This window comes from Notolepis coatsorum, assembly GCF_963971535.1.
Source record: "Notolepis coatsorum genome assembly, chromosome: 19".
In the NCBI taxonomy this organism is placed as follows: domain Eukaryota; kingdom Metazoa; phylum Chordata; class Actinopteri; order Aulopiformes; family Paralepididae; genus Notolepis; species Notolepis coatsorum.
In genome coordinates, this window is record NC_140183.1 from 82,143,212 (window position 1) to 82,167,114 (window position 23,903).

The following is a 23,903-nucleotide window of genomic DNA, read 5'->3' on the forward strand; positions in this document are numbered from 1 at the left end:
CTGCATGTTGTGGTGTCAGAACCGGGTGGCGGGCCAGAACTCCGACTATGGGACTGGCATTGCATCAACTACACTGCTACTAGCAAGTATTCCATACCATTTAATGTCCAAAAATCCGAACTATCCCTTTAACACTAGTTATGGATTTCTGTAGTAAAATCATATCGAACAACAAAAACCTCAGGGGGTCGCAGCTGAATGCGTGTCAATGTCCCTTCACAGGGAAATAGTTGAGAACCACTACTCTACACCATCTCTAGTACTATTCTAGGTTTTCCTGATGGTAGACTTACCTATGCAGGCAGATCCGTTGAGGTTGGGCTCATAACCTTCATCGCAGACACACCCTCCCACAGGCACCATCCACTCCCCTTCCGCGTTGCAGTGCATGCGCGGGGCGGAGCTTCCCTGGGCCTGGCTGTGGGAGACGCACGTCCCGCTCACGGGAACCAAGGCGGTGGTCTCCGCCCCGGAAGCGGTGGCCGGGTAGGACGCCAGGTAGAGGTTGGTCGCCGAGCATTGCCGATAGAAGACGGTCACGCCCATCAGGGAAATGCAGGCCCCGCTGTCCACGATGGCCAGGACGAATCTGAAACGAGGGTTAGAGGGGTCAGGTTGAGTGGCGCTGTCCTTGACCCCTCGGGTCTTGTCGGCAATAGTACATAATGATGATGTGAATGCAGTGAGTGGTGGTTACCCGTTGCGTGTGAGCGGGGCGAAGCTGCGTGTTTTGATGTTGATGCGACGGTAACGGTTGGGTTGGTACTGGTGAGGTGAACTGGGCTCCACTTTGGAGAAACTCTTATCTGCTGCTATGGTGTCAATCTTCACCCAACCCTCCCTCGACTCCTTCTCTCCATGACTGGAAGGCTGGAGCGAGAGAAGAGGTCGGATAATGAGCGGTCATGAGAAAACAAAGTGACGCGCGGGGAAAGTGCGGTCGACAGGAAGAAAGATGGTCGGAAAACAAAAGGGGGGAAATTATGGACTATAAGACAAGTTGGACGACGGAGGAATAACAATATGGATTCAGGAAGGAAAAGCAGCGGAATGAATCATGAAGAATAAACAGAAGCGGGAGGGAAAGGAATGCTGGTGAATGAGACAAAGTTCATAGTGCTTGTCTGTATTTTCTCTGTAAATACTGCCGTCCCGCGCGCCTGTATGAATATGTAGCAGTTGAGCGAGCGGCAGGGTAAACCGTGAGTTCAAGCCCCACAGTCCCAGTGGGGGTTAAAACATGCCCCCACCCCCCCCCCCCACCCCCCGATACGCACACAGCTTCCTGCCCTGTTGTGACTCTTGCATCGCTCATTAGGCTTTCATTTGCATTTTTAAACAGGCATCTCACTAACCCTGACCCCAAGGAGAAATGGATTCATCCACAGAGCATCCCAAGTGTCTCTCGCTGCTCTGCGACGGTGACAGCACACAGCGGCTGATGCAACAAGGGCTCAGCACTCTCTGCCGTAAAAAATAAAATTATAAAAAAGGAAACACAATGTAAGCGTTCCTGCCAGAAGCCACAGGCCTGAGGCGGAGGGGACTTCCGACCGTCGGCGTTGAAACGGTCAAAGGTAGTTCATCTTGGATCATCTAAGTGTAATTAGCGGGACCGACAGTTAGATCCTCAGAGACCACAGCAACACATTTTTTTTCTCTATTTTCGGAGACCATAATTTCCCATGAGCCATGTATTTCTCGCCACAGTGGCCCCCGGAGTGGTGTCAATCTTGACGGCTGCTTTTTGGCAAGCATCATACGTAATTCTACAGCTTCTCGCTGACGGGACAGCGTGACAAGCTCTGCTGTAACATTAGTGTGACAGTGTTGACGTTTACATCTCACCCTGCCTGCGGCGTCATTATTCCGTCAAAACAGGAGGAGAGAAAAAATGGTACGGATGAATTGAACAGTGTTTTGAATCTTTCCTAAACAATTCAGGGAATCTTAGCTGCAAAACTATTTGAGTATTTCAGTTGTTTGTGGGTTCGCACGCCCTGTTGTCTCTGAAAGGATAGTACAATTGAACCCCGCCCCCAAAGCGAAGGTTGTGATTGGAGGATCAAGAAAAGAGGGCGGAGCTTGAGATAGGTCAATTTGGGCGATTGAGGAATGTGTTCTGGGGTAGTGTAACATTCCAGCCAATGTCCCCTTTGCTATTGTAATGTAACAGGCTGGATTCAAACTACAAGATCTAACTCTGGCAACCAAATAACTAATGCATACAGTAACGTTCTTAAAGGTGCTATAGATAACATTCAGCCACTAGATGTGGCACTAGAGCACCAGCATGTGAGACCAAAACAATTGTGTGCTTACATAGGGTACGATAATTATTATAATCCTTATCATACGCTGTACCATCAAACTAAGTTCAGATCAAAGTGTCAAACTAGTTTAAACAAACTAGTTTATAATAGTTGTCAGAAACATATTTTTAGGTTAAACTTTAGTTTGAAAAAGAGAAAGCGAGCAAGCCACCATTTTCTTTTTGAAAATGGGAGCAGAGAAACAGGGACCTCTCAACTAGCAGCATGTTGATCCAATCAGGTGCATTCCATGTGGGGGAAATGGGAAGTAGGTAGGGGATACATGTAAATAACAACATTCATTTTAGACCTGCCAAGGACGTTTTAAATGATAAATAAATTATTTATTTGGGGAAAGCAATGCTTTTATTCCACACCTTTCTAAAAGCTCTGTGGATGTATTATTTATTTTAAATTATTAGTCTACATTACAATTTGTATCAATAGCACCTTTATGGCTAACGTTTTAGCCATGGCTTTTGTGTGTAGGTCAAGATGGTAGTTATTTTGTTTGTTTTTCCTGGATGCCACTGACAACCATTTAAAAAGTATTATGGTACCGCTAGTTTGATGGTAATTTCAAATAATTTACCATGTGTGTTGTGGTTCCATCTGATGGTGACCGGATGGGGGGGGGGTCGTTTATAATTCCGTGGCCAACATTAGATGATTCATCTAGTGTGGGTGATATGATCATTAGAGCAGTTTATATCGAACACGTTAAAAAAAAACGCTGAAACTCACCGTAGCTTCCTCGTAGCGTTGGGCAATGAGCGTGGAGCAAAAATATTCCTATTATGGGATGTTGAAATATGCGATCCATCTCCAGGTTGTATAATAGTATATACGTCCAAATCATGTTGTTTATCGAGTTATTGGTAACGGATTGCTATCCATTGTGTCTAGCTTGAGTCCCGGGACTATTAGCGAGTGATCGGACCGAATTGGAATGAGCACCAGCTTCCGTTTCCGGTTTCCGGTTTGGGCGATCCGCCGATCGGCCACCAGATGGCGCTCTTGAACCGTTGGAGAGTTGAGAGGGGATCAACAGTAGATCTCAAGTCTCCGGGGGAGAAATATGATTGCGATCACAGATTTTTGAAATATTGATCTCAATGATGTGTTACGGCGTCATTGGCAGAATTAGCATGGCGGGGAATGATGAGTTTGGGCGTCCTTGGCAGAGAAAGTGTTAAGATGTTAGACCCTAATGTGAAAAACGATGTTCTATGCCTTATTTTGACTTCGTCTATTTTGCTGTTGTCTATTTTATGCAAATGTTATGCTTATTTTATCCCTAATTGTATGTCCACACTTTATGCATTTGTATTTTTGTATTCTTTTTTGTATTTATTTATTAACACAGTTAAACAAAAGTAAAAACAATACATAATAAGTTATAACCATTGTGAAGGAGAAGTTAGAAGCCTAGAGGCTTATCAAGAACTTCCCCTGTTTTATAAAATCAAACATACAAAAATATACATATTATAAAATACCAGAATACATTCAAAAGATACGTGTTAATACAAACATACATACACACAGTACATACATGCATATACTGTATACTGCATATATAATAATATATAACAACCCACCCACCTGCCTACAAACCTACCCACCCACATAACCAAATGCATACCTACATGTATGACCTATTTATCTATCTACTAGTTTTGGATATGAGCATTTTAATTTAAAATGTTGTGTCTTTTTTACTGCTGTTTGCTTATTTGAACTGCACCACGAGCACAGTGTTCGTGCCTGAATGCCAGATTAACCACATGACATGCAGCACCTGTTACCCCGTAACGCCCAGAGACCGACTGTTAAGCTGCACAACTCCCAGCTATCATTGACTCTGGGACAACTTCCAGTATGACCGCTTTGAGAGAAGGGCGTAGCCAAGGATGGAGTCCTCGAGGAACTGGTTTCTCTCATAATAACCAAAGCAGAGCACTTAAGTCTTCATGCAGGGCATCTGCATAATTACAATAAACATTTTAATGTAATTTTAAGACATTATTAATACATAATAAATAAACTATAACACAGTATATATGTTTTTGCGTTGTGTTTCTGCCACCGATATGAAAATTCTTGGCTGATACAGTTTTATTGTTTAGGCTATAGGCCTATATATTAAAAAAAAATAGGCCTATATCTGCCAATACAGATAGTTGGAGGTTTATGCGTGTGTTTGTCAATTTCCCTTTCATCTGCCTATATATTAAACAACGAATAGCGGTGACAGTGAATTTGAAATAATTTCCAAAAGATGTTCAGCTCATTTGAAAAGATGATGATAAAGTAGGCCTTGCCCATGAAATGTAATCATAGCCTTAAGGTTATAAAACTGTTGTTTTCACTACAGGTCTGACATTACATTAAATGGTATGATGAACATAACGAAAGGTTATCCTATAACCTAGTTATATGAATACTGGCTGAGCGTCTCGCTCTTCGCCATTATGAGATATCTCTTATCTCCTAGCACCTACTGTGCTCACGAACAAACAATTGCACTCACATGCACGTGACCAGGCCACGCCCCCGCGTCCTTCTATATGACGCCAGACATTCCTCAGAAAAAGTTTCCAACACTGAAAACCCAACCAAGGGACCTCAGGGCGCTAAGAGCGAGACGCTCAGCCAGTATTCATATAACTAGGTTATAGGATAACCTTTCGTTATATTATCATACTGGCCATCGCGTCTCGCTCTTCGCCATTATGAGATATCAAGTCAAGTCAAGTCAAGAGTTTTAATTGTCACGGCATACAGGTATACAATGAAATGCGGGTGGTCTTGCCCGCAACGATGTGCAATACAGTGGTACATATAATAGAATCAAAAGAAGAAACAACATTGTGCAGTAACAGGTAGCAGGTAACATGGAGTGACATCTCGGTATCTGTACATAGTTATTTACAGCGCATGTGTGACATGCTAGTTAGCTTTGGTAGTGCAATACACTGTTCCTGTTATTCTAATTTAAAGTGTCCTTTCCTTTGGCCATAAGTGTGCGTGTGTGCGACATGAGTGTGTGCCCGCTCATGTTAAAGTGTTAAGTGGCTGCTCGTGTGTGAGCGTGTCGTGAGCGTGTCGTGTGTGTGTTCATGTGTGCTTGTGTGTGGACAGTTCAATGTTCTGAGCACTCAATGTACATTGTTCATGGCTCTGATGGCCTGGGGGAAGAAGCTGAGCCTAAGCCGCTCTGTCCTAGTAGCTGGGATTTGCAGGCGTCTGCCTGACCTCAGCAGCTGAAACAGGCTGTTATTGGGGTGGTGAGGGTCTTTCATTATCCTGCAGGCTCTGGATTTGCACCTCTTGTTGTATAGAACCTGCAGGGGGGGTAGTGCAATACCCGTGGTACGCTCGGCTGAGCGCACCACTTTCTGTAGGGCCTTCTTGTCCTGTGCCGTGCTGTTTCCATACCAGGCAGTGATGTTTCCGGTCAGGATGCTCTCTACAGCTCCTGAGTAGAAGGACTGGAGTATCTTCCCCGATACTCTGAACTTCCTTAACTGTCTCAGGTGGTAGAGACGCTGTTTCGCCTTCTTTACTACTGTGCCTATGTGTGTTGACCATGTCAGGTCCTCTGAGATGTGGACCCCCAGGTACTTGAAGCTGCTCACCCTGTCCACGGTAGCCCCGTTTATCATCAGTGGTGTGTGTGTCTCCTGCTGTCCTCTCCTATAATCCACGATCAGTTCCTTGGTTTTGCCAATGTTCAGGAGCAGGCTGTTGTCATGGCACCAGCGTTCCAGTACCTCAACCTCCTCCCGGTAGGCCTTCTCGTCGTTGTCCGAGATCAGCCCCACCACCACCGTGTCATCTGCGAACTTCACTATGGAGTTGGAGCTGAACTTGGCCACACAGTCGTGTGTGTAGAGTGAGTACAGCAGGGGGCTCAGAACACAGCCCTGGGGGGACCCGATGCTCAGGGTGATGGTGTTGGAGGTCTGACCCCCCACCCTGACCGCCTGGGGTCTTTCGCTCAGAAAGTCCAGTACCCAGGCGCTCAGGGCGGAGCTCAGACCTAGCTCGATCAGCTTGTCCACCAGTCTGGTGGGGACTATGGTGTTGAACGCTGAGCTGTAGTCAATGAACAACAGTCTCACATAGCCCCCCTTCTGACGGTCAAGGTGCGAGAGGGTGCTGTGCAGTACCTGGGAGACCGCGTCGTCGGTGGACCTGTTTGTCCTGTATGCAAATTGCATAGGGTCCATATCACTGGGGAGGGAGGCACAAATGTGGTCCTTGACCAGCCTCTCGAAACATTTCATGACCACAGAGGTGAGTGCCACCGGTCTGTAGTCATTTGGACATGCTGGGGAGGGTTTCTTCGGCACAGGGATGATGGTAGACCTCTTGAAGCAGGCAGGGACCACTGACTCCGCCAGTGATTGATTAAATATGGCGGTGAACACAGGGGCCAGCTGGTTGGCACAGGTCTTGAGTATACGTCCTGTTATGCCATCTGGGCCAGCAGCCTTCCTGGTGTTCACCTGCATAAATGCTCTTCTCACACTGTGTTCCGACAACGAGAGAGCGTCCCCCCCCCCTCGCGGTTGCCCCCCCCCCCCCTCCACAACAGCCGGCGCGCCAGTGACGTCACTAGCCGGAGAGCCGGCAGCGCCACTGTCTACACCAAACCGAGCGTAGAAGGTGTTGAGCTTGTCCGCGAGGGAGGCGTCGTCGCTCCCCATTGATGGGGCGCTGACTTTATAGTCAGTTATTGTCTTCAGTCCCTGCCATAATCCTCTTGTGTCGTTTTGTGCCATTTGTGTCTCCAGTTTGTCAGCATATGTCCTCTTAGCAAGTTTGACAGCTTTGCGTAGAGTATAGACTGAAGCCTTATACTCCTCCATGTTTCCTGACTCTCTACCCAGGTTGTAGGCGGTGGTACGAGAGTTCAGAGCTGCTCTAATAGTGCTATCCACCCACGGTTTCTGGTTTGGGAAAATCCGCACCGTTTTCCTGAGGACAATACCATCAGCTATTGTTGTTATGTAGCACACCACTATGTCTGCTAGTTCACTGACGTCACTGGCGCTTCCTATGAACATATCCCAATCCGTGTCTGCAAGCACGTCCTTGAGCGTGGCCTCTGATTCGTCGGTCCACTTCTTTATCTCACGTGACACGACGGCGTCACGTGATCTCTGTTGATATGCCGGAAATAGCAAGATGGAGTCATGATCGCTCGAGCTTGTGGACCCCGTTAATGGCGGAGCGGCTACTGCCTTGTAACCCGCTTTGAACGGGGAATAGCAGTGGTCGAGTGTGTTCTTCCCTCTGGTGGAGCAAGTGATGTGCTGAAAAAAGGACGGCATCACTTTCTTCAGGTTGGCCTGGTTGAAATCGCCGGCCACTACCATCGCTGCGTCTGGGTGTTTGATCTGGTGACTGTTGAGATGATCGTGTAATTCGCCCAGCGCTTTGCCCGTATTCGCGTGTGGGGGAATATACACGGCAGTCATGACGACTGCTGTGAACTCCCTCGGGAGGTGAAACGGACGACATAGGATAGAAAGATGTTCCAAGTCCGGCGAACACGAGTTTGAGAGGACCTGCACCCCCTCGGGATTAACCCAGGAATTGTTCGTGATGAGGCAGACTCCGCCGCCGATGGTCTTTCCTGAGCCAGCGTTGCGATCTGCACGTAAGACTGTGAAGGCATCCGAGGGAGAGACGCTTTTGTCTGGGGTCGTCGACGTGAGCCATGTCTCTGTGAGACATATAATGTTGATGTCTCTCATCTCCCGTTGGAACCGGACCCTCGCTCTCAGATCATCCATCCTACCCTCCAACGAACGGGCATTCGCCAGAAAGATGGATGGAATTGCTGGGCGGTAAGCAGCTCTTTTTAGTCTCAATCTGATACCTCCTCGTCTCCCTCTGTGTCTTCTCCTGCCGTCGCCTTTGTTCTTTTCTTTGCCGCCATTCTCCCGTCTGATTTCTGCTGGCCATTCTAGGTCAAAAGTGTCTCCAAACTCCTCTTTGAGCCCGGGGTTCAGGTCCATAAGTGTCTGACGGTCGTATGACGTACCCGCCAGTGTTGCTTTAAATAAAAAAGTAGCAAAAACAAACATAATAGCTAAGCGGACGCGTGGCCCGACAAGTGTAACCCCTGAGGGCCCGTAAGCCCCAACCAGGGAGGAGGGGAGTCCCGTCCACCCGCCCGTCCTAACGAAGGGGGGGAGGCAGTCAACTCCACCAAAGTGCGAAAAAGGGGGAACCAGAGACCCCTGAAAAACGCACAGCACAGGCGGGACCACGTGTGACACATCACCCCGTGGCACACACCTACACACCCCTGCTAGCCCACCAAATGGCGAGACGCAGGAGGGGTCCCAGACCTCAGAACGGCCTGGGAGACAGAACCCCCAGTCATGTCCACGAGGTAAAACTTAATGAAGGGACCCGGGGAGGACCAGGAGGCCGCAGCACAGATGTCCTCCACCGAGGCCTAACAGGGCAGCAGCCCGAGGGGGGACCTGTCCAGCCAACGTGCAAAAGGTAACGCCCCCACACAACCAATGTGACAGGTGCTGCTTGGACAGCGCCTCACCCGCTTTAGGGCCACCGTAACAACAAACAGTTGAACGGAAGCCCCGAGAGCCCGAGTCCTGAGGTAAACCCCCAGCGCACGGACAGGACACGACAGGTGAAGGCGTGAGGAGGCGGACGAATGCCTGAACCACAATATCCCAGGAGCGCAAAGAGTTCCGGATATTCTTTGGCACGAAGACTGGATTAGGCCTCAGAGTCGCACCGCTATCGGCCGAATAGACGGGCACTCAGGCCGCACGAGAGAGCACATAGCTCACCCACACGCTTAGCGGAGGTGATGGCCAAAAAGAATGCGGTCTTCAAAGACAGCTGATCCAATGGCGCCTGCTCAAGAGGCTCAAACGGGGCCTGCGACAACCGGCGCAGGACCAGTTGGAGGTCCCACTCGGAGACAGAGAACGTTCCACAGGCTTGAGGCGCCGAGCGCCAAGCAGGAATGTTCCACGAGAGGGTGGCTGAACAATGTTCTGCCCCCACACTCGACCATACGCCACTCCCCAGTGTAAGCCGCGGTAGAGGACGGAGCGTGCACGTACCGGATAGCGTTAACCACAGAAAAGTCAAGACGCATCCCCACCAGATTCACACTGTCAGCAGCCAAGCCTAGAGGCTGCCCCAGAACAGGAGGCAGAACAGAGTTCCGCGTGCCTGAGAGAGGGCCCGCGGTGACCACGGAACAGGCCACGGCGGAGCCACCAAGAGTTGAATCAGGGCCGGGGACCACACAGTTGAGCCCCGGCCTGGCGCGACCAGGACCAAGTCCCGCGCTCCCGACGTACCCGCCCCAACAGCTGAGCTATCAGGTGTAAGGGGGGGAATGAGTACAGAATCCCGGACGGCCACGGAATCGGTCCCAGACCTGCCCGACTATGTCTGGACGTAGCCCCCACTCGTCAGGGTGAGGACCGCCCCGCGACATCACACCTGCACCCACATTCACCCTGCCGGGGATGTGGAGAGCCCTCAGGCAGAGCAGATGGAGAACGCCCATAGCCAGAGCCCGACCGCCGCCCGGTGCAGACGGGGGGAGCGCACTCCTCCCTGTCTGACAATATACGATGTTGGTGTTGTCCGTCCTGACCAAAACATGCTTGCCCACCACAAGGTGGCCGAGCTGTTTGAGGACCAGAAGGACAGCCTTCCGGTTGTCCAGTAGTAAGTAACACTCCGGTTACTTACTACTGAACGGACGTGTTTTTGCGGACCTCCCCAACTTTCAAACTTTAGACTGTTTTCTTTCTTTTTACCATCTTTTAACCAGTGATCTTAACTGATCACTGTGACTTTTGCTCTTATCGTTTATACTGTTGGATTTATTGGTTTTATGTGACTTCTTACTGGACGTGACCTAAAGCTATCGGCGCTTGTTGTTGCCATAGCTACAGCTACACGCTACAGTACTCACAGTGCTGAGCTCCCCCGAGGAAATGGCTCCAACATCAGATGTCGCAGAGATGCGAACGGAACTGAAGAACATCGAGATACTAGTAGTGGATCTTCTCAAGCGTCAAACGGAGCTAATGTCCAAGCTGGCTAGCATGGAAAAAGCGGACGCAGGCCGCACCGGTAGTCCCTCCTGGGCGACAGTGGTGAGGGGCCGACGGAGGCTCTCCCTTCCTCTATATGATCCCTTTGAATCACCTCAACTATCAAACCGATTCAATCCTCTTTGTAGTGATTCCAGCCTCCTTGGCTCTCCTTCGCTTCCGTCTCCTGCTGCTAGTAGTGTAGCTTTGCTCAAAGACTATCCGATGATAGCTACTAGCCTAGCTACTAGCCAGGCTCCAAGCGAAGCTACCAGGACGGCGGCCCTCTCCAGCTCACAACTCAACCATGGAAGTATATCTGCGCCCCGGAGCAGAAAGCGCTCTGCCCTGTTTGCTCTCACATCGCCAAGCTCCCCAGACTCACGCGATGGGTCCGACTCCCCAAAGTTTAAACGCCCTCGTCTGCGGTGCTCTGCAGCCCATACCAGGATGATCATTCAAACGGCGAGTGTCATCGATGGAAATGCCGCTGTGAATGAGCCCCTCCTCACGGCGCTGCTGCCCGACCAACCGTCTAACTCCGCCAGCAATGCAGACGCTACTCCTGCGGCTTTTCACCATAGAAACCTGGCCATCTACGACGGGGAATGCATCCAGGAACAGCCAGAGATCCTACTCATCGGAGATTCCATCACCAGGTTTTTGCAAATACCACACGGCATTACGTATTGTTTTTCCGGTTAAAAAATTACTGACTTACTGGAGTGTACTCCCGAAATCATCGAGAGATATCCGTCCGCCCACACCGTTATTATTCATATCGGAGCAAATGACGTAATGGCTAGACAATCCGTTAAACTCCAATCTGACTTTGAATCACTAATACTCACTATTGAAAGCCTGGGTAAAATATGCATTGTGTCTGGCCCCATTCCATCCATAGGTCGTGGATCTGAGCGATTTAGCCGTCTGTTCTGGTTGCACAAATGGCTACAGACCCACTGTACTACTATAGGACTTTGCTATATAAATAACTTTGATCTGCTCTGGTCCAGGAAAGACCATTACAGACCCGATGGCATCCATCCAAACATATCAGGGGTAAATGTGCTAATACATAACGTCATACAAAGTATAGCATCACTGGCCTGACAACCAACCATATCTAGCTCTGTAGACTATATACAGAAGCAGCCTAAACTACAAAAAAACACGTTGAGTGTCATCCCGATTCTGATCACCAAAAGACTAATCAATTACTCATTATCACGTCCCATATGTAAATCTAACCTTATCAATATCAGTGTTCAACCACAGACTATCTCACACCCCACTACAGAACCCGTACAGCTAAAACTAGCACTGTTCAACGTTAGAGCGCTGAAACAAAAATCATTTCTGATAAATGAACTCATAGTAAAACATGGTGTACATTGTATGTTTTTAGTAGAGACATGGTTAGACAATATCACTGGTGTAGCAACACTGATTGAGACCTGCCCTTCCAATTTTAAATTCTATCAATCAAACAGACAGAGTGGGAGGGGAGGAGGAATAGCAGCAATCATCTCCACTCAATTTGTGTGCAATGATATTGACCTGGGAAAATTTTTATCATTTGAATACCTTGCTATTGTATTGAAAACAGAAATGCCAGTAATATGTGTGACATTGTATCGACCACCAAGGTACTCGCCACTCTTCATACAGGAATTTTCAGAACTCATATCGATCTGCATTACCAGGTATGATAGAATCATTCTTAATGGAGATCTAAATATTCATATCAACAAAAAGGATGACCCCAGGGGTTGTGAGTTTCTGAACCTACTGGACAGTTTTGGACTGATGCAACATGTTCACGAGGCCACCCACCAACATGGCAACACTCTGGACCTACTAATAACAACAGGGCTAAACATTGAGAATATATCAGTAAAACAAATTCCAATTTCTGACCATTATTGTGTGTTCTATGGTACAAGCCTAATATTACATAAGACCAGAAGCGAATTCCTAGTTCACAGAAGGCTTCTGGACGCTAGAGCTGAAGCAAAATTCTCTAGTATGATGAAATCATACGACCAATGCAGTGAATCCTCCTTAAATCAGCAAGTGCAAAACTTCCACAGCACCTTGTCAACTGTGTTAGATACTGTTGCCCCTCTAAAGGTTAAAAAGGTAAAAACTGATAGAATCTCTCCATGGCTAAATAAAACCAATGTTAAAGATAACAAGAGAAAATGTAGGATAGCCGAGCGAAAATGGAGGAAACTCAAACTCACAGCTCACTTTAATTTATACAAAGACGCCATGGGCGCATACAATAAGGCAATACAACTTGCGAGAAAGGAATATTTTTCCAAAATGATCTCAGAAAATATGGGTAACTCGAGGGTACTTTTTTCCACCATTGACCGGCTGATTAACATACCACCCCCCCATATACCGCAGCAATCAGCCACAAAATGTGAAGAGTTCGCAGTTTTCTTTAATGAAAAAATATCATTGATTAGAGCAAGCATTACCGCTGATATGGATCTGGCTATGAGTGAAACCCCACCTGAGATAACTATGGGGGAATTCACATGTATTACATTACCTGACCTCTGTAAGATTGTCTCTGAGTGTAATTCCGCCACCTCCTGCCTCGATCCTATACCAACAGCATTTCTCAAGCGGGTGTTTGATAGTGTCTCAAATCATGTCCTTGAAATCATAAATATGTCTCTTCAAACAGGCACTTTTCCAGATGCATTTAAAACAGCTGTAGTAAAACCACTACTAAAGAAAACAAACTTAGATGTAAACGAACTAAAAAGCTATAGGCCAATATCGAACCTTCCATTTATCAGCAAGATATTAGAAAAGATAGTCTCAGTACAAATAAACTCCTTTCTCAAAGATAATAACATCATGGATGAACTACAATCAGGTTTCAGAACAAATCACAGCACTGAAACTGCCCTTACCAAAATAGTTAGCGACCTCAGGCTAAACTCCGATGCTGGCAAAGTCTCAATTCTTGTCCTATTGGACCTTAGTGCAGCGTTCGATACGATTGACCATAATATCTTGATCAGTCGTCTAGAAAGACTGGTTGGCTTTTCCGATCATGTACTAAATTGGCTCATAACATACATTAAGGGGAGAAGGTTCTATGTTAAGCTTGGAGACAATGTATCCGAGGAACATAACAGCAATTTTGGAGTCGCACAAGGAAGCTGCCTTGGTCCATTACTCTTCTCACTATATATGCTGCCCCTCGGGGACATCATTCGAGACCACAATGTATGCTTCCATAGTTATGCTGATGATACACAACTATATATCTCCGCAGAACCAAATAACACTACAGCCATACAGTCCATTACAAATTGTCTGTTAGCAATAAACAAGTGGATGAACAATAACTTCCTAAAATTAAACGAAAGCAAGACCGAAATCCTATTGATCGGCCCAAAAGCGAAAAGGGAAGTGCTTTGTAAAAACCTGGGGAGTCTGTCATCCTATGTAAAGACTGAGGTTACAAGCCTAGGTGTCATCTTGGACTCAGACCTGACCTTTAAGTCTCATATAAATAAGGCCATGAAAACGTCATTCTTCCACCTAAGAAACATAGCGAAAGTAAGACCTTTCGTAAATAAAAAGGATGCAGAGAAACTTATTCATGCTTTTGTATCAAGTCGGCTTGACTATTGTAATGCACTGTTCACTGGTCTTCCCAAAGCAACCATTGGGAAGCTTCAGCTTATCCAAAACTCTGCAGCTCGATTACTAACTCATACAAGGAGAAGAGAACATATCACTCCAGTCCTGGCCACTCTGCACTGGCTTCCAATAACTCATAGAATTGATTTTAAGGTCCTTTTCCTAACATATAAAGCTCTTAATGAGCAAGGCCCAAAATACATAGCAAATTCCCTAGTTAGTTATCTGCCCTCAAGAACGCTACGGTCATCCACTACAGGTTTACTAGACACGCCCAGAAACCAAAAAAGGATAGGAAGTATGGCATTTGCCAACTATGCCCCAAAACTATGGAACACACTACCAACACACATCAGAAACGCCAGCTCTATACACATTTTTAAAGGAAAATTAAAAACGTACCTATACAGTCTAGCTTACAAATAGTTATGGCTTGGAAAAACCTGATGGATCCATGAGGCTAGGATAAGCCTTGTGGACCCAACTTTTTAGATGAAGGAACGGGTACATAGGAGACACGCCTCCAGTTTTTCAAAAGTTTTTGACACGCCTCAGCTTCTGAGCTGAAGGCGTGTTTTTGCGGACCTCCCAAACTTTCAAACTTTTTAGATGAAGGAATGGGTACAATAGGAGACACGCCTCCAGTTTTTCAAACGTTTTTGACACGCCTCAGCTTCTGAGCTGAAGGCGTGTTTTTGCGGACCTCCCAAACTTTCAAACTTTTTAGATGAAGGAATGGGTACAATAGGAGACACGCCTCCAGTTTTTCAAAAGTTTTTGACACGCCTCAGCTTCTGAGCTGAAGGCGTGTTTTTGCGGACCTCCCAAACTTTCAAACTTCTTAGATGAAGGAATGGGTACAATAGGAGACACGCCTCCAGTTTTTCAAAAGTTTTTGACACGCCTCAGCTTCTGAGCTGAAGGCGTGTTTTTGCGGACCTCCCAAACTTTCAAACTTTAGACTGTTTTCTTTATACGTTTTTCTTTTTCTTTCTTTCTACCACAAGACGCGGCCACTGATGGGTCCATGGGACTTGGATAAGTCCTGTGGACCCAACTCTGGCCACTGACCACATGAGCGAACGGGTACATACGCACACAATACACGGCCACTGATGGATCCGTGGGACTTGGTAAAGCACTATGGACCCAACTATGACCACTGATAAAAACGTAACTACACTAACATTATAAGACCTAAACATTGCTACCTACCATACAAGTGCATTGGTTTAGTGCACTTCCGGTTGCCACTGAGCGGAAATGTTTGTGCGGACCTGTTCTCCCAAACTGGTAAGCAAATGACTGTTTTTACGTTATTTTCATTTTTACGTTACTATTATTATTATTATTATTTTTTTTTTTAACATTGATCTTAACTGATCACTATGACTTTATTGCTTTTATCGTTATATATGCCTATAATTGTGTACAGCACTTTGAGCTACATGACATGTATGAAAGGTGCTTTATAAATACTTACTTACTTACTTACTTCAATTCCAACACATTGAATGTAGCGCAGACCGGGCATCATGGTCTTGCCAGCTGCCCCCTACTGCGTTGGCCCGGCACGTCCCCCCCCATCCCATTAGGGAGGAGTCGGTGAAGACCGTGACGTGTGACAGCCTGCTGCCCACGGGGACCCCGCTGGCGAGGGCACCAGGCCCTCCCCAGAGGACGAGGTCCCCCAGTACTGACATGGGAACCTTCAACCGCTTCCACATGTCTCTCACTAGGTCCATTTCCATACTGGAAAAAAACACCTCTGTATCTGAGGAGGCCAAGAGGGACCACAGCAGCAGGCGCATCATGGACAGCGCCGTAACCGTCCTAGGACGGAACCTCCCGAGCGCGCCGAGAACCAACCACTCGCCGCCGCTCTAAGAGGGATGCCCATATAGACCTTGAGCTTAGAAAAAGCCCAAGTACTCCACCCGTTGACTGGGAAGAGGAGAACTCTACTTCCAGTCTACAGCAAAACCCAGGCTGGTGAGACACCACCTGCCTGGTATGAGACCTGGCGATCTACCCTGACCGGCCAAGGACCAGAATGTCATCCAGGGCAGAATACACTTTGTAACCCCCGACGACGCAGAGGCCCCAGTGTGGTCTACACGCACTTGGTGAAGATGCGGGGAGCCAGAGAGTAGCCGAACAGCAGCTTCTGGTACCCATACGCTTAGCCCTGCAAAGGAAGCGTAGGTAAGCCCTAGGATGGAAGATCGGGATGCGAATACGCATCCTACAGGTCTATGGAGGTGAACCAGTCCCCCACCTGACAGCGTCTAACAGGTGGGAGACGGTCAACATTCTGAACCTTCCATGGGACAGGTCCAGTATGGGTCTGACACCCCCCCCCCCCCCGATTTCTCGGGCACCAGAGAATACCGGGAGGAAACGCCACGCATCACGTCCTCTTTTGGGACCACGACGATGGCTTGCTTCGCCAACAGAGATTGGATCTCGTCGGCCAGAGCTGTCACTGCTGTTGACCCTGACAATAGGGTCTGTAGTGTACCAAACCTGAAAACGGAGGTTGGGGTTGTGCAAACTGCAAAACAAGTCCCCGCCTCAGCGTTCTCTCCATCCACCTCGACATATGGCATTGCTGTAGCCATATGTGATGATAATCCCAAGCGGAACCGCCGCCACTTGGTGCTGGTCCGCCAGGAACTGTAGATAGGCGGCCCGGTCCCACCCGCTGTGCGTTGCCAACCCTGGACTCGCCAACCGCGCGAGCAGGGCGTCTCGTGGAGCTGGGATATCGCACCCTGACACTACCAACGAGGCAATCGCACCCAAGGGGGGACCCCGACAGAAAGGGCCGGTTTGATACGGGGGAAGCTGACATCACACTGGGTGACCAAACCCCCCCCCATACTGAACACCTCCCCGGCATGGATTGCTGAGGAACTGTTCTACAGCGGACACGCATGGCGTGAGGTCCCCACACTGCCCGATAGGGTGGGTTCCTACACACTATAGCCCTGCAGTGATATTACTACCACCCAAATCACGCACACCTGACTGACCACGCCGGTCTTCCGGCCGTGGGAGGCACTAACGTGATACCCGGCCTGGCGAGGGCAGGGCTGGGGGAACTCGCGCTGCGACCCCCTGGGCCTCGAGTTCCCCCGCTGACACAACACCAGGCTCACCAAACACAGACGCAGAACGTGTGGCGTGGGAGCCGCTTGACAGCACAGCATTCTCACGGACAGACCCAGGCCTAGCCAGCAACTGGGTGTCAGCCCCTATCCCCATGAGAAGTGAAATGTGGGGACGCTTGTGCTTCACTGAAGGCACGCGGCCCGCAACCAAAGGGAACAAATCAGAGCCCGTATCCCGCTGGTGTTGGGGGGGGAGTGACCGGAGAGCGAGCTAGACACAGCTAGACGGCGACGTTTTTTTAGGGCGTGCACATCTAATGTAGCCGATCCCTCGGCCGCTAAGGCTGTCGGCCTTGCGGTCACCTGTTGTCTTTGTGTCCAGGGTACCTCAGGCGGCGGAAACATGGCCGCTGGTCGCGGGCCTCGCCACAGCCGCTGGCGAGGCCGCGCCCTCACCTCTGGCTGCGCGGTGTGAGGCGGTGTGGGGCCTAGGTCAAATACCGCCCGCGCTCCCGCGGAAAGACCAAAAGTCCCTCTGCGGAGAGGGGAGCCCTGAGGAGGGAAAAACCTTCTCTCCTCCTCAATGGGAGACTGTTCCAACCAAGATGCCTGTGAACAAGACAGCATCCTAGCCCTCCCTGCGGTTATAGCTTGCGGCTAGGTCAAAAGCTGAATAACCTCAAAACCTTGCGCGATGTTTTGACGTCGGCTGGCCCTAAGGCCCCAACACCAAAAAACAGCAATCTGAACAATGTTGCCAGTCGCTGCTAATTCTATACCGCGGCGGTATAGGCTTTAACAGCCCACCAGCCACCTGCCAGGCCGACTCGCCCCATGGCGTCGGCCGGGGCGGAACACCGTTCCACCATGTCAGAGGCAAAGGACTGAACAGTCACATCCCTCTTTACATAAGCCTACTTGTACCCCCCCCGGCCCCCCTTAAAATCTTGATAGTCATTTATAGACTAGAGTGTGAGGATAATTCAGAGAGTATTTCTAAATAGTTTGATGTGATTTCCCTGCACATAGCGCTATAGAATCACAATCGTTAGAGCAGCTGTTTTGTCAATTGCATTTCTATCAAACAATGAGATGCTATACCAATTTCTGTTCAGAGGAATGCAGCCTTTCCAGTCAAATTAATGTCATGGGTAAGCGGAAATACACAAGTTTCGCTGAATTGGGAAGTTTCCTGGGTAAACAAACGTCACATCACGCTCCATTGATCTTGCATTTAGGTGTTCTGGCTGGCATGAGCCACTTGGCATTGTAGCCTTAGCCCAGGGGTCGGGAACCTATGGCTCGCGAGCCATATATGGCTCTTCTGGTGACAGCATATGGCTCCCAGAAATGTTTGAGTAAAAAAAAAAAAAAAAAAAAAACGTTTTTTATTTTTATTTTTTTAAATACTTGTGATATTTCTTAATAATACTGTGTCATTTTTAAGTAAACAGAAATTAGTTTTCAAGATACAGCTAATAGTATCTGTAGCTGAAGATATAGCGAGCAGAGCTGGCGAGGGAACACAAGTGGACAGAAATAAAAAATCTTCAACCTGAAGACCAGCTGATTCTTAAAACTTGGAACAAGCTTCCTGTGACATACCACACAATGCAGCGTGAGTATTGCCGTATTGACCATGTTTGGCTCTACATATGCATGTGGGCAGTCATTCTCGCATATGAGGCACATTAAGACCAACCTACGCTCACGTTTAACTGATGGAAGCCTCAACGCCTGCATGAAGCTCAACCTCACCACGTATGAACCAGATTACAAGGCCATCAGCAAAACCATGCAGCACCAGAAGTCGCATTAAAAGTAAGACATATTTAATTTATTATACGTTAAAAATACTATATGGCTCTCAATGAAATATATTTAGAAATATTTGGCTTTTATGGCTCTCCCAGTCAAAAAGGTTCCTGACCCCTGCCTTAGCCTCTGTGGCAGAAAGACTGCGGGTATACCATTAGGGAGTATAATGCTGTGGCACTGTATGATTTACACCTACTTGTGTATCTATTTAGTTGTTACTTACAGTAGTTATGTTGTAACTTATCACCTACCCTAGGGCATGTGTATCTATTTAGTTGTTACTTAGTTATGTTGTAACTTATCACCTATACCCTAGGGCATGTGTATCTATTTAGTTGTTACTTAGTTATGTTGTAACTTATCACCTACCCTAGGGCATGTGTATCTATTTAGTTGTTACTTAGTTATGTTGTAACTTATCACCTACCCTAGGGCATGTGTATCTATTTAGTTGTTACTTAGTTATGTTGTAACTTATCACCTATGTCAAGTTAGACCGCGCTCTCAAGATACGACACTGGGTGCTGAAATCCCATTAAGTATTATATAAAAGAAGCAGTGAAGCCAGAGCACTCTCAGGTTCAAAATGTAATGGCTGCCATTACATTTTGAACCTGAGAGTGCTGGTCTGGCTTCACTGCTTCTTTTATGTAACTTATCACCTACCCTAGGGCGTGTGTATCTATTTAGTTGTTACTTAGTTATGTTGTAACTTATCACCTACCCTAGGGCGTGTGTATCTATTTAGTTGTTACTTAGTTATGTTGTAACTTATCACCTACCCTAGGGCGTGTGTATCTATTTAGTTGTTACTTAGTTATGTTGTAACTTATCACCCTAGGGCGTGTGTATCTTTTTAGTTGTTACTTGATATATGCAGGGTTTCCCCCCCCCCCCCAAAAAACGGAATAATTTCAGGTAACTAATCATTTCACTGGATATATATATAACAAATATTGTTATTGTTTTTTTATTTTTTTTAACCGATACCGATATTTTCCGATATCACATTTTACTGCCGATATCGGCCGATAATATCGGTCGGCCGATAATATCGGACATCCCTAGTTGTAACTTATCTCCACGGTGCAACCACTTTAATTTTAGTAGTGCGTGAATCACGACTCAGTAATAATTGCCGTTATCAGTAGGCTAAGTTTGAATTTACACACAGCTGGTGCCGTGGCGCAGCAGGCCTGATCACACATCAACGCCACATGGCAACTGGCAGAGGGGCGTGGGTACAATCCGTGTCAAGGCTATTTTCTCAGCACGCCGGATGCGGACTCCAAACAAATTCACTGGGAAATGAATTTGCACTATCTCCAGAATGCATTCAAAAACCCCTATGTTTGATGTGTTTGCTCTAGTGCCAACATTGCATCTGGTCATTACTTCCGCCAGTCTGGACGCCTGGGGAGATTATGTGTTTGTCTGTGTGTGTGTGTGTGTGCTTGTCTGTCTATCCGCAGCTAATCTCACATCTACAGGGCCAATTGGGATGAAACATTGTATAGGCTGACAGCAGACCAGGGACTGGAATCCTATTTTTCATGTTTTTCAAGTATTTTAGCACCCGAGGACAGACACAGACAGTGAAGTGAAGATAATGTGTGTTACACGAGGGAGGCTGTTTTTCCCAACGACTGCATAATTCCAGCCAGAGAATTTGGAAGAATAAATGGACTTGGTTTCAAAGCCGCATTCCACAGCTCTGGTGTGGGAACAGTTTGGGTTTAAGCCGAATGAGAGAGGAGAGCCCATTAACGTGAATGAGCCGGTATGTCAACTGGATGACCGTTTCATTCTCCTCCATTGAGCGAATATTTTCATCTACAGTAACTACTGAAAAGCAGTCAGGAGAGGCTCAGTGTTTTGGGTCACGCATCAGACTCAACGAGACGCGAGGGAATGAAACAGGAGTAAAAACTCACGTGTGCCCTCTCCCCCTATCATCCTCTTCTCTCTCCTCTCCCACCTATCATCCTCTTCTCTCACCTCTCCCCTATCACCCTCTTCTCTCTCCTCTCCCTATCATCCTCTTATCTCTCCTCTCCCACCTATCAACCTCTTTTCTCACCTCTCCCCTATCACCCTCTTCTCTCTCCTCTCCCTGTCATCCTCTTCTCTCACCATATCAACCTCTTCTCTCTCCCCCTATCATCCTCTCCTCTCACCGTATCATCCTCTTCTCTCTCCTCTCCCCTATCATCCTCTTCTCTCTCCTCTCCCCCTATCTCTCATCTCTCCTCTCCCCCTATCATCCTCTTCTCTCTCCTCTCCCCTATCATCCTCTTCTCTCTCCCCTATCAACCTCTTATCTCTCCTCTCTCCCTATCAACCTCTTCTCTCTCCTCTCCCCCTATCATCCTCGTCTCTCTCCTCTCCCCTATCATCCTCTTCTCTCTCCTCTCCCCCTATCATCCTCTTATCTCTCCTCTCTCCATATCATCCTCTTCTCCCTCCTCTCCCCTATCATCCTCTTCTCTCTCCTCTCCCCCTATCATCCTCTTCTCGCTCCTCTCACCCTATCATCCTCTTCTCTCCCCTATCATCCTCTTCTCTCTCCTCTCCCCTATCATCCTCTTCTCTCTCCTCTCCCCCTATCACCCTCTTCTCGCTCCTCTCACCCTATCATCCTCTTCTCTCCCCTATCATCCTCTTCTCTCTCCTCTCCCCTATCATCCTCTTCTATCTCCTCCCCCCTATCATCCTCTTCTCCCTCCTCTCCCCTATCATCCTCTTCTCTCTCCTCTCCCCCTATCATCCTCTTCTCGCTCCTCTCACCCTATCATCCTCTTCTCTCCCCTATCATCCTCTTCTATCTCCTTCCCCCTATCATCCTCTTCTCTCTCCTCTCCCCTATCATCCTCTTCTATCTCCTCCCCCCTATCATCCTCTCCTCTCTCCCCTATCATCCTCTTCTATCTCCTCTCCCCCTATCAACCTCTTCTATCTCCTCCCCCCTATCATCCTCTTCTATCTCCTCTCCCCTATCATCCTCTCCTCTCCCCCTATCATCCTCTTCTCCCTCCTCTCCCCCTATCAACCTCTTCTCTCTTCTCCCCCTATCCACATTATTCTCTCTCCTATCCCCTATCATCCTCTTCTCTCTCCTCTCCCTCTATCATCCTCTTCTCTCCCCCTATCATCCTCTCCTCTCTTCTCCCCTTATATTGCTTTTTAGAATCATCAGCTGTAGACAGCTTAATATTTGCACGTGATTCCTTGGCAATAGTCTTCACAATGAATGAGCTGTTTCAGCTCTGATCCATGCCATTTCCTCAACTGAGGATACGTTTTATTTTTTTAAGTCAAATACGAACTGCACCTCCTAAAACATTTATGTGACCGTTTTGATTGCAATTATAGCCCTGAAATGCCAACTTTGGTTTGCGGTGAACAGTGAAATGTTTACATTATATTAGTGGCATAAAATGGTCTTAAAATGACAATAATATTGTTTTTCTGGGACAATATATCGCCCAACAAAAATAGTTATCATGACAGGCCTAATTATACATTCACTTTACACATTACACATTTTGCACGCCTGTGTCTGTGTTCACATGCCATAGTGGACCTATTGTTACATATTGTCAATATTGTGCTGTCAGAACAGTCGTATGTTTGCAGGTTAAGTATTTAATGTTTGCTATTTCCTATTACTAGGCCACCATCATCATCTTATCAGCCATGAAATGCAGCAGGGCTGTGATTATAGGTTATAGGTAGGGATGTCCGATATTATCGGCCGACCGATATTATCGGCCGATATCGGCAGTCAAATGTGATATCGGAAAATATCGGTATCGGTAAAAAAATAAATAAAAAACAATAACAATATTTGTTATATATATATCCAGTGAAATTATTAGTTACCTGAAATTATTCTGTTTTTTGGGGGGGGGGAAACCCTGCATATATCGGTATCGGTTGATATCGGTATCGGAAATTAAGAGTTGGACAATATCGGAATATCGGTATCGGTAAAAAAGCCAATATCGAGCATCCCTAGTTATAGGAGTATAAGTATTTCCAATGTTCACTCTTTGGGGATAAAAAAGGTGGCTGAAATCACCACTAACCGTAGCAGCCTGCTAAACCCACTCTAAACTCAGGCTGTCAATTCAAACAGAACATGATTTCCACTGCTGCTGCAATGGCTTTCAAATGTAGACAAATAAAAAATCCCTCATTTCAGTGTTTTCTGACTCTTTTAATCATCATCTCCCACTGTGGTTCATTGTCTCCCGTTAATGTTCCATAACGTATTTCAGAGCACATTCACAACGGTTGTGCCTGCGCCAGTCATCTGGACTTGTGTGATTAGCCATTGCATTGTGCGGTCTGTTGCACATTCCTGCTTAATGTGAGGACCAACATATGGCAAAAGAGTCTGCGGGGAACACTGATCTGTTCATTGAACCGTGATCGTGACAAATCTGATCAGAGAAAGTTGTCCTTTGTCTTCTAGTATAGTTAACTCCCTGGAGTGCCTTTTCATTTTAAAGGAACACGCCAATATTTGGGGAAATTAGCTTACCGTCTTCTCCAGAGAGAGACAATAAGATAGATACCAGTTTCATCTCTGTGCGTTCAGTAGAAAGCTATCTGGCTGCATGTTAGCCTAGCTTAGCACAACGAATGGAAGCGGACATGGCCGGTTAGCCTTCGGGAGAGGTGTTAGTTGGACAATGCCTAGGCTAAGTGGACATGTCTGCTTCCATTCATTGTGCTAAGCTATAGGCTAACATGCAGCCAGATTTCTACTGAACGCACAGAGAGGAAACTGGTATCTCTCTTCTTGTCTCTCTCTGGAGAAGACGGTAAGATAATTTCCCATAAAGGTTGGCGTGTTCCTTTAAAGGCAGGCATTT

The 23,903-nt window shown here is 47.2% G+C and overlaps 1 protein-coding gene across 5 annotated transcripts in view; it reads right to left on the minus strand.

Moving 5' to 3' along the window:
- Nucleotides 1-23,903, minus strand: part of ephb6 (eph receptor B6) — a 184,171-nt gene that overhangs the window by 112,680 nt on the left and 47,588 nt on the right. For all 5 annotated transcript variants that reach the window (XR_014620763.1, XR_014620764.1, XM_084335855.1 and 2 more), the window contains exons 4-5: nucleotides 698-870; nucleotides 294-589 (exon numbers count right to left, since the gene is read on the minus strand). Coding sequence is in view for 3 of the 5 variants with exons in the window: in XM_084335855.1 (XP_084191981.1) it covers nucleotides 294-589; nucleotides 698-870 (469 nt within the window). In the remaining 2 variants the exon portion in view is untranslated. The remainder of the gene's footprint in view (nucleotides 1-293; nucleotides 590-697; nucleotides 871-23,903) is intronic.